This window comes from Ictalurus punctatus, chromosome 23 (assembly GCF_001660625.3).
Source record: "Ictalurus punctatus breed USDA103 chromosome 23, Coco_2.0, whole genome shotgun sequence".
NCBI classification, from domain to species: Eukaryota; Metazoa; Chordata; class Actinopteri; order Siluriformes; family Ictaluridae; genus Ictalurus; species Ictalurus punctatus.
Genome location: NC_030438.2, coordinates 17,924,422 through 17,940,609, shown reverse-complemented (window position 1 = coordinate 17,940,609; position 16,188 = coordinate 17,924,422). Strand labels below are relative to the sequence as shown.

The window sequence follows — 16,188 nt, the reverse complement described above, 5'->3', positions numbered from 1 at the left end:
GGATTCGCTGACTCAACACCGATTCACTGCACAATACAGGACCAATTGTTGGTCATTACTGACTCAAAAATCGATTCGCTGAATCAGAGAGGTCATAATACAACTTAAGCAATGCCTAGATGTGTAAAACAATAGATATAGATATAACAGAAACGTAGGATACTTAACAGCATTGTTTGATAATGGAAGTTGTTTGGAAATGCAGTGCTTTAGTTTATCATAGTTCAGTCGCAACTCAAAGAACGGAATGATTCAGTGAACGAAACTGATTCACTCACCTTAGCGACTCGTATAAAAAGATGAATCACTCCTGAACTAAATATTACTTTTACTTACCTAGCTAGCAAGCACATTTTACTTACAGAAGGCCAATTTTAATCATAAATGAGGACACAACAACCGGGTACAATAAGCATATTTAGAATATTTATGTCAGAATTACTCAAACACAAACCAAAATAAATCATATTTATATTATACAAATTGTACAGAGGACATTAACACACGACGCAGACTGTAAATACTTGGACGCTGACGCTGTTTTTGTTATTTAGGTCCACAGCGGATGCAAAAAGAAGCTGACTAATTACCGATCTCACACCTAATGTAGATAAAATTCCATTATTTTAATTAAAGCCGACAGTCTACACTTTAATCTCATAGTCGTTATAATTTTACAAATCCAGTGTCAGAAACAAACAAAAAAAAACAACAACAACAACGTCATCATGTCCAATTATTTACAGGCTGCTCTTATGGAGATAATGCTATACAAATGGCTGGACAACAATTATCGGACAACAATAATATTAATTATATATATATATTTTTAAAAAAGCAAACAACCTCCAAAATGCAACTTTTATTTATCTATCTATTTATTTATTTTTATTTTTTTTAAAGACTCATGTCTTTTTTTTTTTTTTTTTTTTTTTTCCTCCCCATAAAGAGGCCAGAAGAAGCAGACAAAACCACCCATGACCTTTCTGCCTTGGTCCCCTTTTAACACCAGGAAACAAAGCAAACAGGAAATGGACTGAAGGAACCATGGGTTATTATGCGTAATGACCTCTCTCTGCACCGCTGCAGTTTTTGACACATGAAAAGGTTGTGTAAAAACGAGCAAAGTGCATATTAGCTCTGTCCACGAGGGGCAAGAACATTCCAGACGGGGGTCGAGTAGTCCATTAGCTGCAGCGGGGGTAAATGTCACTATGCTTCGTCTCCTACGCTTGTTTTTTTCATTCTTTCTGTCTTCATGCAGGCGGACGAATCGACCGAGACGGTAATGCGCCTTTACGGAAAGCAGCCGGCGGCGTCACGGCTGTATTCGTGTACGCATAACAAATGACAAAACACTGGAGGCGGTATGTATGTTAAACACAGAGCAGACACAAACCATTTATCGTCTAAACACGTTCGTCCCGTTTGACGTCCAGCATCTACGAAGCAACGGCGGATTTTGGTTAAGGCCCTTTCAGGTAGTCACGATTCACAGAGCGCTCTAAACCTGACTGCTAATCGACATTAACGAATCTTATCTCAGCACTACAGACAAAGTGTATGACAGACAACCTGAATTACACACGCGGCAGACGAGACAGCAGCGGAACACAGAGAACAATTAACCACCTGTCAGAAGAGCGTAACAATTATCACTTCAGTATTAAAAAAAAAAAAGCTGAGGATGAGCAGATAAAACGACTAAGATGACTACAGAATGTTTTTCTTTTCTGTTCGGGAATAATAAACATCGTGAGAGACAATAACGGCATCACGTAACGATGAGAAAACGTAGCCCACAGAGCTACGCTGCTCCATCACAAGACACAAGAAAAAAGGTCACTTAGCATCGTTTAAACGAAACGCGTGTCTTTGCTTTATTTACGTTGATACGGAATGTATCAAACTTTATATTTATTTATGGGTCAAAGACGAAATAGGGTTTTCAAAACTGTAAAAAAAAAAAAAATCGCTTTATATTAGACATTGGGATACTTCTTCTACAAATGTATTCTTTTTGAAACGCAAAAAAAAAAAAATCATAAGCAGAGATGGAGAAATCCCATAAACCCATAAGATAAACTCCAATGTTGTCGTTGCCCAGAAACCAAATTGACTCGAATAAATAGAGGCAGCTAGCATAATATAACGACATTATTTTTGTAAGACTTAGCTGAGTTTAGTGTATTTTAATGAAAAGGTTAAATGCACATGATTATCACCCTCTTCTAACAAATTTTCTAATGTCGCACGTTGTGTTTGCTCACTCGACAAAATGTCAGCAAGTCATTAGTGGTTTAAAGATCTTGGGAAGATCTTATTCGCGTTTTCTAGCGTCTTTACTTTCTCTCAGTATGTTTAACCCTCTAGTGAATGAATTATTACAAATTACGGAAAAAATATACTTTTTTTTTTTTTTTGTGGATTTGTATTACTTGAATTAGCTCAAGGAATAAAACTATGTTTTAATTAAAAAAAAATAAAATAAAAAATGTTGCCGTTTGTAGTTGGTAAATTGTTGCCGTATGGCAGCACTGTGTAATGGTGGAAAGGATCATCTAGTCAAAATGAGTGGCGGAGTTTGTTTCGCCCACTAATAAATATGTAAAAGTGATATCTTCTAGAAAGGAATTACAGGTGTAAAATGTACGTGGATGGATGGTGACTTATTATTTTGTTGTGATGTCAAAGTTTAAGCCCACGATTTCCAGCTACATAAGAAAAACAGTAGTTTTGTATTGTTGCCTGTCAAAAAAATTGTACATAAATGAATTGTTGCCGTACGGCAGTAAAGGGTTAACATGACCAGATCGTGCCTCGGATGAAGTGTGTAGCGCAGCAGGTGGTGGGATTCGGAAGGAGTAGTGCGGACTATACTTACAGCAGCTATAGTGATTATATTTCAACTTAGCTAGATAGCAAATGAAGACGTTTGTTTTAAGAAAGGCAATAAGAAATAGGATTTGTTTTCTTTTCGACGTACTTGCCCACGGGGGCAGGATGGATACAAAATAACAAAACCTGGGCTAGCAATTTGTCCATCTCTGTACTGTATAAGGCACATTCTTAGCTATACTTTAATACGTCGATGATGTATGGAACTGATGTAAGAGTTATAAACAACCAGAAAAGCATGATCACTGCTGGTATAATTCAATTTTTTTTTTCTCTAAAAATTCTTGTAAGCATGTTTTTTTTATTTTATTTTATTTATTTATTTATTTATTTTTTAAATCTTTTCCTCCGATTAAAGTATATTGTTTATCTTCAGTATTGAACACTGATATGATACTATATGACAGCGCAATTCCTTTTCGTCTTTAACCCTTGTGTATACGCTATACCTCATATCGCTCCTCAGCTTATTCGAAAAGTCAGTCTGGAAAGTATAAAAATGAAACGCATCACATCTCAAGAGAAACGAAGCAAACGTGGAAAGGAACGCTGAACCGCAGGACACAAGGAGCCAGGATAAATTACTGCGGGTAAACAGCACCAGCCCACAATCCACACGCATTTATCTGTTATTCGGTTCCCCTCACCACACCGAATTACTGGCATTAAAAACACTCGCTTGGCCAGTTTCCCGAGCACAGATTAAGTCTTGTGCTAATCGGTAGCGTCACTGGTGATTCTCCGTGGAAAATCGTTTCGACTCCCGAGCTTAATCTTTGTCCGGGAAGTTACAGTCAGCATCATGTGATCACTCAAATATTTCTCCCTGTCGTTTTTCATCATAATCCCCTCAGCCGCGACTGGCAGGAGCGCCGCGTCGGCTTCAAACGCCCTTGACGAGAGCTCTTCTTTTGAAATCGTAACATCTTTAAAACACGGACAGAAATTCACGCGGCGAGTCGTATGACAGCGTACATCTGCTGTCGGAGCGTTAAAATGAATTATGGACCGAGAGTTGGACGAAACTCCCGTCGCTCGTTACAAATAAATGAGCGGTCATGACATTCAGCTAATAGGTGCGTCCTTATCCTGTGATGCTCCAAAGGTCACAGACAGTGTAGATTCGGTGCCTGGAAATGGATGTTTCGCTGCTCGCGTGGTAACAGTTGCTTTGTGGTAGAGAGGCTTAGGACCTCATTTGTCTGTCATGCTCTTGAGAGCTGTTCGTTTTGGTTTCTGGAGATTGTGCAGACTTCGGGGGATTTTGACATTCATTACCTTGGTGAGCCAGAAATACACCAAACGAAAAAGAAAAAAAAAAAGCCCCTCTGTTGCAGAGTCAGCGCAGATTGTCTCTAAATATGAAACACTTCTTTCGGCTGGCATCAAAATGTTCCTCTAATGCTGACAGCTCAAAACATTGTTCTGCTCACTGTGCATTGTGGGAGTGTAACCGTATATACTGAGGTGCCAGTTTATCAGGTACATCTGCAGTTTAGCTACAACGAACATCCATTTGATCAGGTACAGCTACCACAGACGTGCCTAATACACTCATGGCAGCTCATTTACATATGAAAAATATGACTATTTTTAAGTAATATCTGGTCAGAGGTGGTCCTGTGGTGATGTCTTTCCATTGAAAAATGGAGGAGAGTAGGACTGGCTAAATTCTGTTGGTCTCTGGTGGTTTGTAATACCACAAAATACTAAATTTTCACAATGTAAATGGTCCTAGTTTTGAACCAAGGGACCAGTAACTGGTAGTAGGTGCATTTGATGGTTTTATGGTTTTCTAATGCATTGGTTTCCTACCCCGTTTATCAATTCAGTGGGATCACCAAAGAGGGGAACCTAAGTAATATCTGGTCAGAGATGGTCTTTTGGTGATCTCTTTTTCGTTGATTAATGGGGTGGAGTGAGGCTGGCTGGGTTGCTGTAAGTTTCTGGTGATTTGTAATGCTTTGCAATGGTTTGTAATACCACAAACCACCAACAGGGTAGACTGGGAGTGGTCAGGTTTCTGCTGGTTTCTGGTGCACCGTAATGGTTCATAATACCACAAAATACTAAATATCACAACGTAAATGGTTCTAGTATTGAGTCGGAGGGGCAGTGACTGGATCTGTGTGCATTTGATTGTTTTATGGTTTCCTAATGGATTTCTCTAGCCGGTTTATCAATTCAGTGGGATCACCAAAAGACCACCTCAGTAATACTGCATCTGGAACTTTTGTTGATCCATTGATAAACAGGGTAGAGTGTGGCTGGTCAAGATTCGGTTGGTTCCTCATGGGTTGTAATGGGACATAATGGTTTTTAATGGTTCATCATACCAGATATCACAATATAAACAGTCCTTGGGGACACTGACTGGTCCTAGGTGCATTCGATGGGTTTATAGTTCTCTAATGGATGTCCTACAAAGTCTAATGGTTTCTGACGGTGCAATAGAATATGGTTTACTGGTGATTTAATGGATGTCGGTAATATTTGGTTCTCGATTGGTGTCCCATACAGGGTGTATTCCCGTGTACATACATACAAAGTGTCCTATAAGGTAAAGACCTGATAAACTGGTCACTGGTTGTGGCTAGAAAGTTGCCGAACTTTGTAAACTGTCAACTCAGCGTTCATATTCAGACATGTAAACAAAAGGAGGTGACGATGTCTTCTTCAGAACAGATTGCCTTTCGCAAAAATGGTCTCGGCCATTCCTCGTGTTATTTAAATCCACTGGATGCATCTGGAGCTTAGTCGATTTTGAACAAGTTGAGAGCAAGGTGAAGAAAAAAGTGTCCGGTCTGGAGCTCCTTATATACATCATACATATCCTCATGTGGTCTTAAAATCCAGTGCTTATACTGATAAAAAAAACAAAAAAAAAAACAACCTCAGATGCAGCGATGAACGTTTATTTTCACCCCGGTTTAAAAGCGTTCAGCGCAGATTAATGAGAACAGACGAGGTTTTTATGTGACATTCACAGCTGCAGAGGTGGGATTAACAAAATCCTTACTCCTGATTGGCTGAATCGATGTCCACCACAGGGATGCTGTTTTCTTCTTGCGCCTCATTGGTCGATGTCTCTTGCTCGTCGAAGCCATTATGCAGATGGTAGGTTTCCTCTCCGCTTTTCTTCACCTCTTCACCTTCCATCTCTCCATTTTTCACATCAGAAAGTGTCTCTATCTCATCGTCTCCCTCGTCTCGCTTCCCGTTCGTCGATTTCTTTCCATCCATCTCTCCCCTCACTTCCGCCTCCACCTGCTCGGCATTCTCATCCCTTTCCTCCAGGTCGGCTCGCTCTTTCGGCGTCGCCTCTCCGTCCGTCCCGTCGTCGTCTCCTCCTTCGTTTTCGCCGTTATTCTCATTTGCCGTCTCCGTGTTCTCTTTGCCCTCCTTCCCCACTCCATCCTGGATCTTCTGATTGTCCAGCTCCTTCTCCGTTGCGTTCTTCTTCTTCTTGTTTTTCAGCGTGTCTTTCACCGAGTTCTTGCTGGAGTTCTTTCGGGCTCTGAAGATGATTTTCTGGAAGGTGACATGTCGCAGTTAAGTCAAATACATTTAACGTTCAATCAGAAGAGGTGGTGAGAAGCTCTCGACTAAGGTGTTGATTAAGTGATGACAGGAGCTAACTTGTTTCAGACGTTCTACAGCATTAAATGTCACCACGAATGGATAAAAAGTATGACATGCCGTTCTATAAAAGCCACTGTAACACTTCATGACATGCTGTTAACTCAATAATAACATCCTGAAGTGTTTTATTCCTTACATATAGAGATGTGAGCAGTCTATAGGCACGGTCATAGGTTCTGGGGTGAGTGGTGGAAATTTATCAGGGTTAAATCTATTCAACTCGGATCGCTATCTAGTGGCACAGGATTTACCCCTGGTGCTGTTGTACATTCACATGGACACAAGTCCACTGCCAATAGGGTTATAATAATATTGTATGTACTCAACCAGAACTAATTAACACTGAAACAAATGCCATTAATTAATTACTTTTGCACCCTGGTGTACGTTAGCCAGCGCTCCGAATGTTTGGGCAGCATTCGGATTATTCTGTAGAGGAAAGTTATTGGAGCTGAGTAAAAACTGTGTGTGTGCAAAACGACATGAACCAAGAAGTTTGGCACCTTGGAGTGTCTCCTCTTGAGTGGCAGTGTTGGTCTCTGGAAGAACACAATTTGCTTGGTGGACACACTTCCGTCACTTGAGAAAATAAAAGAAAATAAAAAAAAAACACACACACACACACACACACAAAAGAAAGAAAGAGAGGAAAATGAACAAAGAAAAAGACATTAGCCGAGGTTCTGTGATTGACACGCTTCTAGGCTGAACGCTCGTTAGGAATATTTACATATAACGGCGTTCTCTTTCAGAAGTCTCTACGCCATTCCGATCCGTTTTCGTCTGCTACACCTTCAATAAGCGAAGACGTTTAAAGGTTTAATATTCCGAGACAAGGGTTCGGACGAGTTTCGACCAGTTTTGCTCATCTGGATGATATGCGGTGTTATAAAATCAGTAGCACTCCACGCCAATAGGTAGTGTGTATGCTATATTATAGGTTAGTGGCTGTTTTGTTATTCAGTATTGCAGTAAGAATTCAATATGATCAACTGTCTTATGTGTAAAATGGGTTCAAATGGGATAACAATTTCCTTGTTATCATCCTGTCTGTTTGCTGATTGGCAAAATAACAACAACAACACACCAATGCTACAACTTGTATATACAGTATGTTATACGTATAATGTATATATACATACGTATACACTATATACCAGTGGTCACCAACCCTGTTCCTGGAGATCTACCTTCCTGAAGATTTTAGCTCCAACCCTAATGGTGCCCATCTGACCATCTAATCATTGCCTTAAGAAATTCTTGTAGCGCACACACTACAGCTCAGTTGATTTGATTTTTTTTGACATTTTTTTTACCGTGACATATTTTCAGTATTATTATTAAACGCTCAACAGCTTGCCATATGTTCAGATTTTCAGTGTTGCAAAACAAGCCAGAATACAACAGTAGAAGCATGTGGATTTTCCTTATGAGCCTAATGCGAAAGAAAACAAGCTGGTAGACATGCACAAGGAAAAGACACACTCTTTCCCTGTGAGCAAGATTCCCTTTTCTCTCTTTCCGTCATTATGGGATATTTGTGGGGGGAAAAAGAAGTAAAGATGAGCTAAGTTTGAGCCCTGAGCAGCGGGGTGCTCCGAGTTTCTCAACTCATATAAAAGTCATATAAACTCATATAAATCCTCAAGAGAAGTACAGTCCAAGAGTACACACACACACACACACACACACACACACACACACACACACACACACATTCGATCTGTGTGTATCTACACACACACTTCAAATAAGGTTTGGAATCCTCCGAGGAGGCCGACTTGTTTTTCTAAACATTCTTCATCTCCCTCATACTCCCTCGTTCCCACCTCTCCCTCCCCCATTTCCCCCCTTTCTCCTTCATTCCCTCCCAACACACACTCCCACACTCTCTCTCCCTTCATTTGAACCTCCTCTCATTCACCCCCTGCCTCCTTGCTCGAACCCTGTGCAGTAAAGCACTTAGAGGGTCCCTAATGTGGTCAAGCCTTGAACAAAAAAAAAAAAACCCTCCACCTCACCTTCGCACAGCGGCATGCACACCCCACGGTGCGACTCGGCCGGTGAGATTTTGCTGACATCAAATAGGCCTCAGATCTGTGGCACGAGCTGGCAATCAACACCGAATGCCTCGTTTACCCCCCGTTACCCAACGACCCCGCCCCCACACCCGTTCCGTCGCGTTTCCTTTTTCCTTCATGCCTGATGTTTAATCTTCCTGCTTCGAAATCAAAGAGGGAAAATAGGACTCTGGGTAAGAAAGGGCTCACCCTATTAAAATGTAAACGACTTCATCCTTTCTGTCCATGCTGCAAACTCATAATTCATACAGACGCCAAAATGAAAGAGATGGGCTATGCATCTCTCTTCACGAGATGATACTATACATTATCACTGGGTTACATATGAAAGACACATTTAAAGCAGCAGACTTAATATCATATGATTTAGAGACGTTTCGATTTGATACAATACGATAATATAATTTAATATTTAATGCATTGTAAAAAATACTCTACTCCATTTCTTCTTGATAAGGGGCAATGTTTCCATCACTCCAGGCCACACGGCTTTCACTCTAGGCCACACCTCCTTCACACTATGCTATGCATCCTTACTAAGCCATGCCTTCTTCATTCTAGACTTTACCTCATTCACTATAAGCCACACCTCCTTCATTCTAGACTACACCTCATTCATTTGAGGCCACACCCCCTTCATTCTAGACTACAACTCATTCACTCAAGCCTCGCCTCATTCACTGTAGGCCACACCTCCTTTATTCTAGACTACACCTCATTCAATCTAAGCCACACCCCCTTTACACCAGGCCACACCTCATTCACTCTAGGCCACACCTCATATACTCTAAGCCACACCCCCTTCATTCTAGCCTATGCCTACATTGCTCTAGAGCATGTCTCCAATGCAGACACTGACAGCCACATAAACCGTACCTCCCTCTTTGAGATGCAGAGGCCACACCTTCACTGAGATTGACAGAGGCCACACCTCCTTTTTTCAGACTGACAGGCACCAAGGGTGCCTCGTTTGATATGCAGAGAGAGACCGTGCCTCATTTGTTAACATACCAGAGGCACACCTGTTTTACTCCTTTTACATGCATATAGGCCACACCTCCTTTACTCAGCCTTCCAGGCACATAGGCCACACCTCCTCCACACACCTCATCATTACACACTTATTAAGCACCTAATTAAAATTCCTCTAGAGCAGTTTTGAATATAATGAACTGATGTGTACAATCTTTGACCCAAGGCATAACAATGAGTTCTTTATTATTTAGAAACGTGGACTGACGACAGAACAACGCTAAGGCATTAAAATCTTACGATGAGTCAAAGCAGACAATTAAACTTCCCTAATTAGTAAACAAGCATTATAGAGTATGCAACTACAAAGCATGAAACATCTCATGAATCTAGGACAGCTTTGATTAATTAGCCATATTGGCCGGTGTTGTGTCGTGGCGTATGGTAAGGTTTAAAATAGGCCCATAATTAATCAGATGAGACAGTGGAATGGTAGGAAAGCTTGACAGAGGTTGGATGATGGGGGTGGCGGGTGGGGTGGGTTGAGTGCTCCGGGATCAGTTGAACACGGGTGGCTTTATGACAGATGGAGGATCGTGCAGTGCACGCATACACCCAGAAGCTTCCAAGGACGGTTACACTGATCATCAATTTGCACCACTGACAATCCATTGCGTCAAACACATGCTAAAAGAGTCGCTACGTACTGTCCTGAATTCGGAGGGTCTGTGAATCCTGGGAGTGACGTTAACATTTACAATATGTTCACCGTTCATTCAAAATGAGAATGAAAAAATAAAAAATAAATAAAAATCAACTGAATACGATGACTCTTAAATTTAGCACCGCACAAGCACTTGGCAAAAACAGAGCCCTAAATTTCACAGCTGTCAAATGTACTCATAGAGCGTTCATTCGAGTTTAGATCGCACTGGAGAGAACTCTATCTTGACACAACTGTTGGAAAATCTGGGATCCGTGTCAAACAGTGGTTCCACTGTGGTTCTTAACGGACCCATGTCAACTTCCCTCTTTACTCTGAAGTGTCATCACCTACATCGCTTTCCTACTGAAGGACACTTCACCTTGGCAGCACGCACGATGTAGTCAAAGCACTTTCCTTGGTTATTTGTACAGTTTTCCGCCCTTTTAAGTATGTACAGCGACACATTAGCTTGCTAACCAGGCAGCATGGTAATTAGCTTGTAAGTTATGCCTGGTAACATTTTGTTGGTGCTTTAACAAGGGCATTTTAAAAAAAATAAAAATAAAACAACAGTTCCTTCTAAGGTCACTTCTAAGGTTGTCTTGACCCCTCGTCGCTCCAAGGACGTAAGTCATAAACTTGTCTTGAGCTGATAAACTATTGGAACAGCCCTTGGGGAGACAGGCGGGTTCTTCCAACAGGAAACGAGAAGACATTTACGACACTCAAAATAGTATTCTGATTCTCATTCACACGCCCTTACATGAACGATATGAAGCCTTAAATGTGCCCCCCAATGTGTAACACACAATATTGTATATAAATCCCCAATTAAGTCTATTAACTAGGCCTGAGCTCCACACTAGCTCTCTTGAGCTGTTCGGCAGGAAGAGACGCCACTGCGGCAAATCGTCCATCACCCTGCAGCTCCAGATCTGTCGACGTGTCAAAACAACATGACTTATGGTTTAATCTTGAACTTCATCTGAAGGGCTTCAGCAGTTTGACTCGTACAATATATGGCTCTGACACTATATATTGAAAAGCTAGTCGGAAATATCTACATCAGTAATGCAAACATAGCAGACTACATTTTTAAAATGAAACACGCCAGGTAAAAACCTGAGAAAACGGTATTTCTGGGCAATTCTCATATCACGGACGTCGACGTGTTACGTGTCTTATCGACTGCACGAGCTTAGAACCTCTTCGTGACCTTGAGGAAAAAATGAGACGTTTATTTAAACATTTATATCATTAAAAAAAAAAAAAAAAGATATTTGTATATTTCCGGTACGGCGCTAATTAGCAATGTTTCGGATGTGACGTAAGAACGACTGAGGTGTTTTAGGAGAGGGTGATAATAAAGAGCTTTGCAGAATCGATACAGTATGACGGATATAAAACATGGGTTTCTTGCTTAATATATTAATTACTGAGGAAAACCCGGCGTTAAGGAGGAGACATGTGGCAGTCCTGTACAAACCGTAGAAATCAATCCGTACCAAACAACTGAAATAGAAATTAAAAAAAACAACCAAGAAACAACCAACGTTAAATATAGACAATTTACAACTCAATTATTTTTCCTATGCGTACAACTTTATTCTCGATTTGTAAGGGTGATATTTGTATGAAAATTGCCCTGGAAAAGCAAAAAAAAAAAAAAAAAAAAAAACGGAACCCATCCCTGCTCACCAGCCTGAGAACACCAGTTCTAGAGTGAAGCATGGTGGTGGTAGCGTCTTGTTTAGAATTAGCCTTGCGTCTCTGGCTAATCCGCTCTTGGACGGTTGATGGACGGGCTCGTCTAGACAGAGTCGTGGTCGTGCCATGTTCTTTCTATTTTTAAATAATGAATGAATGGTTTTGATAGCTCGCTGGTCTTCATGACGCTCTTTGTTTAAGTATGTTAAGTACAATCGCAAGTGCATGTATATTGATGTCACATGACACTTTAATTGCACACCAGTTGACTCCATTGAACTAATTATGTGGCTTCTAATTTAGGGGGTTGACAGCAATGGATTGTCGTTTTTCCCTATAGCATATTAATGCCTTGATTTGATCTTATAAGCAGCCTTCAAATTTGTAAACAAGAACTTAAGACACGAGCGACGTCAACTTCTTAATAGACATTTCAACGATCGGGATAATGGAAACCCTTCAGATATTCAACGAGACGTTCAGCGTCGCTCTGTCGTGGCAGAGCGTCTACGTTTGAAGCAAACAGTCTGTGACCTTTCTTTAAAGCGAGGCAGATGAGTTACTAATCGATCCAACCTCACTATGGTCTTTCTTTTAAGCCACGACGAGAGATTTTGTAAATTGTTTTTCAGATTTGCTGGTGGAAATGTCAGCGAGACGCTCTGGAAAGGAGAGTGACAGGGAGAGGGCACGATGCTCACATTATCGTATTATATAAGAATTACACTGTTTTCTGCACTGGGTATATTCGTTTTTTTTTTAAGTGCAGCGGTGGAATTTGAACTTTTGCTTTTTAAACTCACACACACACACACACACAGAGAGAGAGAGAGAGAGAGAGAGAGAGAGAGAGAGAGAGAGAGAGAGAGAGAGAACAGTATTATACTATACAATGGAATAACTATTGTCAGGCTACAAAGAAGACAAAAACACACTCTGGCAGAATGTGCTGTTGAAAATTATAGTTTTTTTCAATTCACACGGAGCCTCATTTTATCGGACTATTTCATTTCCTGCCTCTGGAACTGAGAATTCATTTCCAGTGTAATGTGTGAGGATTGCAAGTCATGCATTTTTTTTTTTCTGGGAAAATTTTTGGAGGGTTTGTAAAGGATGTGTATGTTGTTTTCTGGAAAACAGACTAAAAGGTGTGTTTGAAAAGAGAGCTACCTGTTGGTCTTGACGATGGGTGTGGGCAACACACAGGTGAGCCTCCATCCGAATGAAGCCAGAGACTGCAGCAAAGGGATGTAGTCCGTCTTCACCTGGACCCCCTGTACAAAATAGAGTCCGAGTCAGAATTCAGAAACCGGTTTGAGTCTGAACTAAATCAGCTAGAGTCAGAATCAAAATCGGAAGTGAAGAGAGACACCGAATCAGAGTCGGAATCAATTGTATGATTCCGAGTCAGACTGAGAGTCAAATTCAGGCTCAGAGTCAGCGTCGGACTTACAACGAACAGACTTACAGTCTGGATGGGGATCAAAGCTGGAGTCAGAATCCAAATCAGAGTCAGATTGAGGGTCAAATACAGAAAAATCAGAGTCAGGTTCGTCTTCAGTATCAAAGTCACAGTCAGACTAATAATCAGAATCAGAGTAAGATTCAGAATCAGTATCAAAGTCAGAGTAGTAATCAGAATAAACACAATAGTCAGAAATCAGAATAATAGTCGGAATCAGAGTCAGACTTGGAATAAGAGTAAAAGATTCAGAATCGGAGAAAGTCAGAATTGGAGTCAGAATGGAAATCAAAGCAATGGAATAATGGTCATAATCAGGGTCAGATTTAAAAATCAGAATTCGAATTGGAATCAAGTCGAAATTAGATTCGGACTGTGAATCAGAATTGCAGTTAGAGGCAGAATCAATCTAAGAATCAAAATCAGAATCCGATTTGGAGTCCAGTTCAAACATGTGACTCAGAATAAGTACTAGAGTCCGGCTTAGGATCAGGCTCAGAGCCAGGCTCAGAATCAGATTCCGATTCAGAGTCAAACAGAATCCAGAATGCAAAAGTTTGCTTCCCATACAGAAATAATTAGGTCACAATTATTGAGAAAAGTAAAACAACACCAATGATTCCTCTGTTGTTAACAAACTGAACCCCCCCCCCCCCCCCCACACACACACACACAAGGCAACCTGTTCCTTTTCAGTTTATTAGCTTTTGATCTTATATAGCTAGCTAAGTTAGCATCATCATGTGTTCAGACTGTCGAAGTAGCAAGCTCCTAGCACTAAGGGACACATCTCAAACTCTTACAGGAGTTTCTCTGCTCTTGCGTCCTTGTGAGTTTGTTCTAATTAGGAAACTCGGCCAGAAACATTTTTCTCCCCAAGAACACAAGTCCGGTCTTTGCATTCCTGGTATAAAGAAACAGCCACCGAATCCGCACTGTCCAAGGAAGATATTACTTACCAAGAATTTGACTTGCCCGGTGCTCAACGGAGGAAAGAAACGTTAAAAAAGTTAAAGAACTGAGCAGTGCAAGTAATAAAAATGTGTGGAAGGACAAACATAAAACCCAGTATGGTGGCTTTAAGGGTGTTATAGTATTTTAATTACAACATCACCTTTTAACAGTACAGCAGTGGTGCAAGAATTACTAGAATATTTAATAAAATTAATTGCCAATTTGCTTAGGCATGGACCTTTTTTGTAATTATCAATACATATATATGTACATATAATATAATATGATATATATATATATATATATATATATATATATATATATATATATATATATATATATATATACACATACACATATACACATATATAAGTGTGTATATATGTATGTATATGTATGTATATATGAAGTGTTTTTGTGTGTGTGTATGTGTATATGTGTCGTAGATTGAACAGTGTAGTAAGGATTCTTACAATATGTGCTCATTTCACAGAACACACACACACACACACACACACACACACACACACACACACACACACACACACACTTGATTACTTCTCCATGGATAATCCATTTCCATTTCAGGCGGTCATATTTCATAGGAATAAATTGCAAAATCCAGATAATTAAAAGCATTTGTGATGGTAATGAAATTCACCTCAATCCTGGTCTATGATTAATGATTTTAAATAAAACTATCTGGGTTTTAAGCTCCTCTGAAGTTTATTATAAAAGACTTTGAATTCCAAATAAGCCTGAAATAAAAGGATTGATTATCCTCCGGGTTTATAAGGACAGATGTTAAAGTTAATGCTAATTAGAGAGGAAATATTAGATGTAAGTTTTAAAATAAATTTCGTGTCTCAGGATTCACCGAATAAGGGTTGTTTTTGTGAAAGTCTGTGGTTTTAGTGAGCTCGCTGCTGCACTCGTCTTGATAACAGACAAGTCAACAAGTCACTGTGGTTTAACTGCAGCTGTCCTCAAAGGAAACCATGTCGCGTGTCAATCCGGCATTCGTTCGCACGTAGACACACACACACACAGAGCTAAAGTTACAGCTTCACCTCCATGTGTTAACACTGGAGACTCCTTAAATAAACTTCTCCTTTCACCGTATCAAATATTACGTCCACCGCTCAATTCCCTGTCTAAGCTGTCACTATAGAACGAGTGCATATGCTGCCTATTCGCTCAGTTATTACACTCCACTCAGTGGAATGTTTTATTGTTCCTACAATAAGAGCGTAAAGTTTTAGGTTATATTTCGTGTAGGATGAAACAATGATTCATGAGTTTTTCATAACTGATCAAATGGGGCCACTCTTTAGGGAGCCACAGTTACATCAGTAGATTTACCCTTTTGCCCAGACAGGAGTGTATCGCTGTATTGGACGGTGTGTGAAAACGCTGAGGCAGACTTCACAAGCTTAAACGCGGGTGTGTTTATTTACATTGGCCTGAGCAGCAGCAGCGGCTCCTGGAGGGACGGGAGATAAGGTGAGGATGTGTTTGTGTTGGAATTGGGCCTGGTGGTGCGTTTTGGGTTACACATCGGCACACATAAGCAGAAACCTTAAAAAAAAAAAGAAAGAAAGAAAGAAAGAAAGAAATGATTTCTGTTGACTCAGCAGTATCTTACTCTCTAACCATGGCAGACTGAAGCCAAACCCAAACAACATTTAATATTCTGGGTCTTTTGAGGTCTCATATCTAAAACGGCACATATTTCATTTTCCAAAACAACATGAGCACGATATTTA

At 40.3% G+C, this 16,188-nt stretch overlaps 1 protein-coding gene across 2 annotated transcripts in view; it reads right to left on the bottom strand.

Annotated features, from left to right (window-relative positions):
- Positions 1-404: 404 nt before the first annotated feature.
- LOC108256588 (raftlin) overlaps positions 405-16,188 on the bottom strand; it is an 81,788-nt gene continuing 66,004 nt past the window's right edge. For both annotated transcript variants that reach the window (XM_017453624.3, XM_017453623.3), the window contains exons 9-11: positions 13,177-13,280; positions 7,044-7,119; positions 405-6,429 (exon numbers count right to left, since the gene is read on the bottom strand). In XM_017453624.3, the coding sequence (XP_017309113.1) occupies positions 5,914-6,429; positions 7,044-7,119; positions 13,177-13,280 (696 nt within the window). In that variant the 3' untranslated portion in view covers positions 405-5,913. The remainder of the gene's footprint in view (positions 6,430-7,043; positions 7,120-13,176; positions 13,281-16,188) is intronic.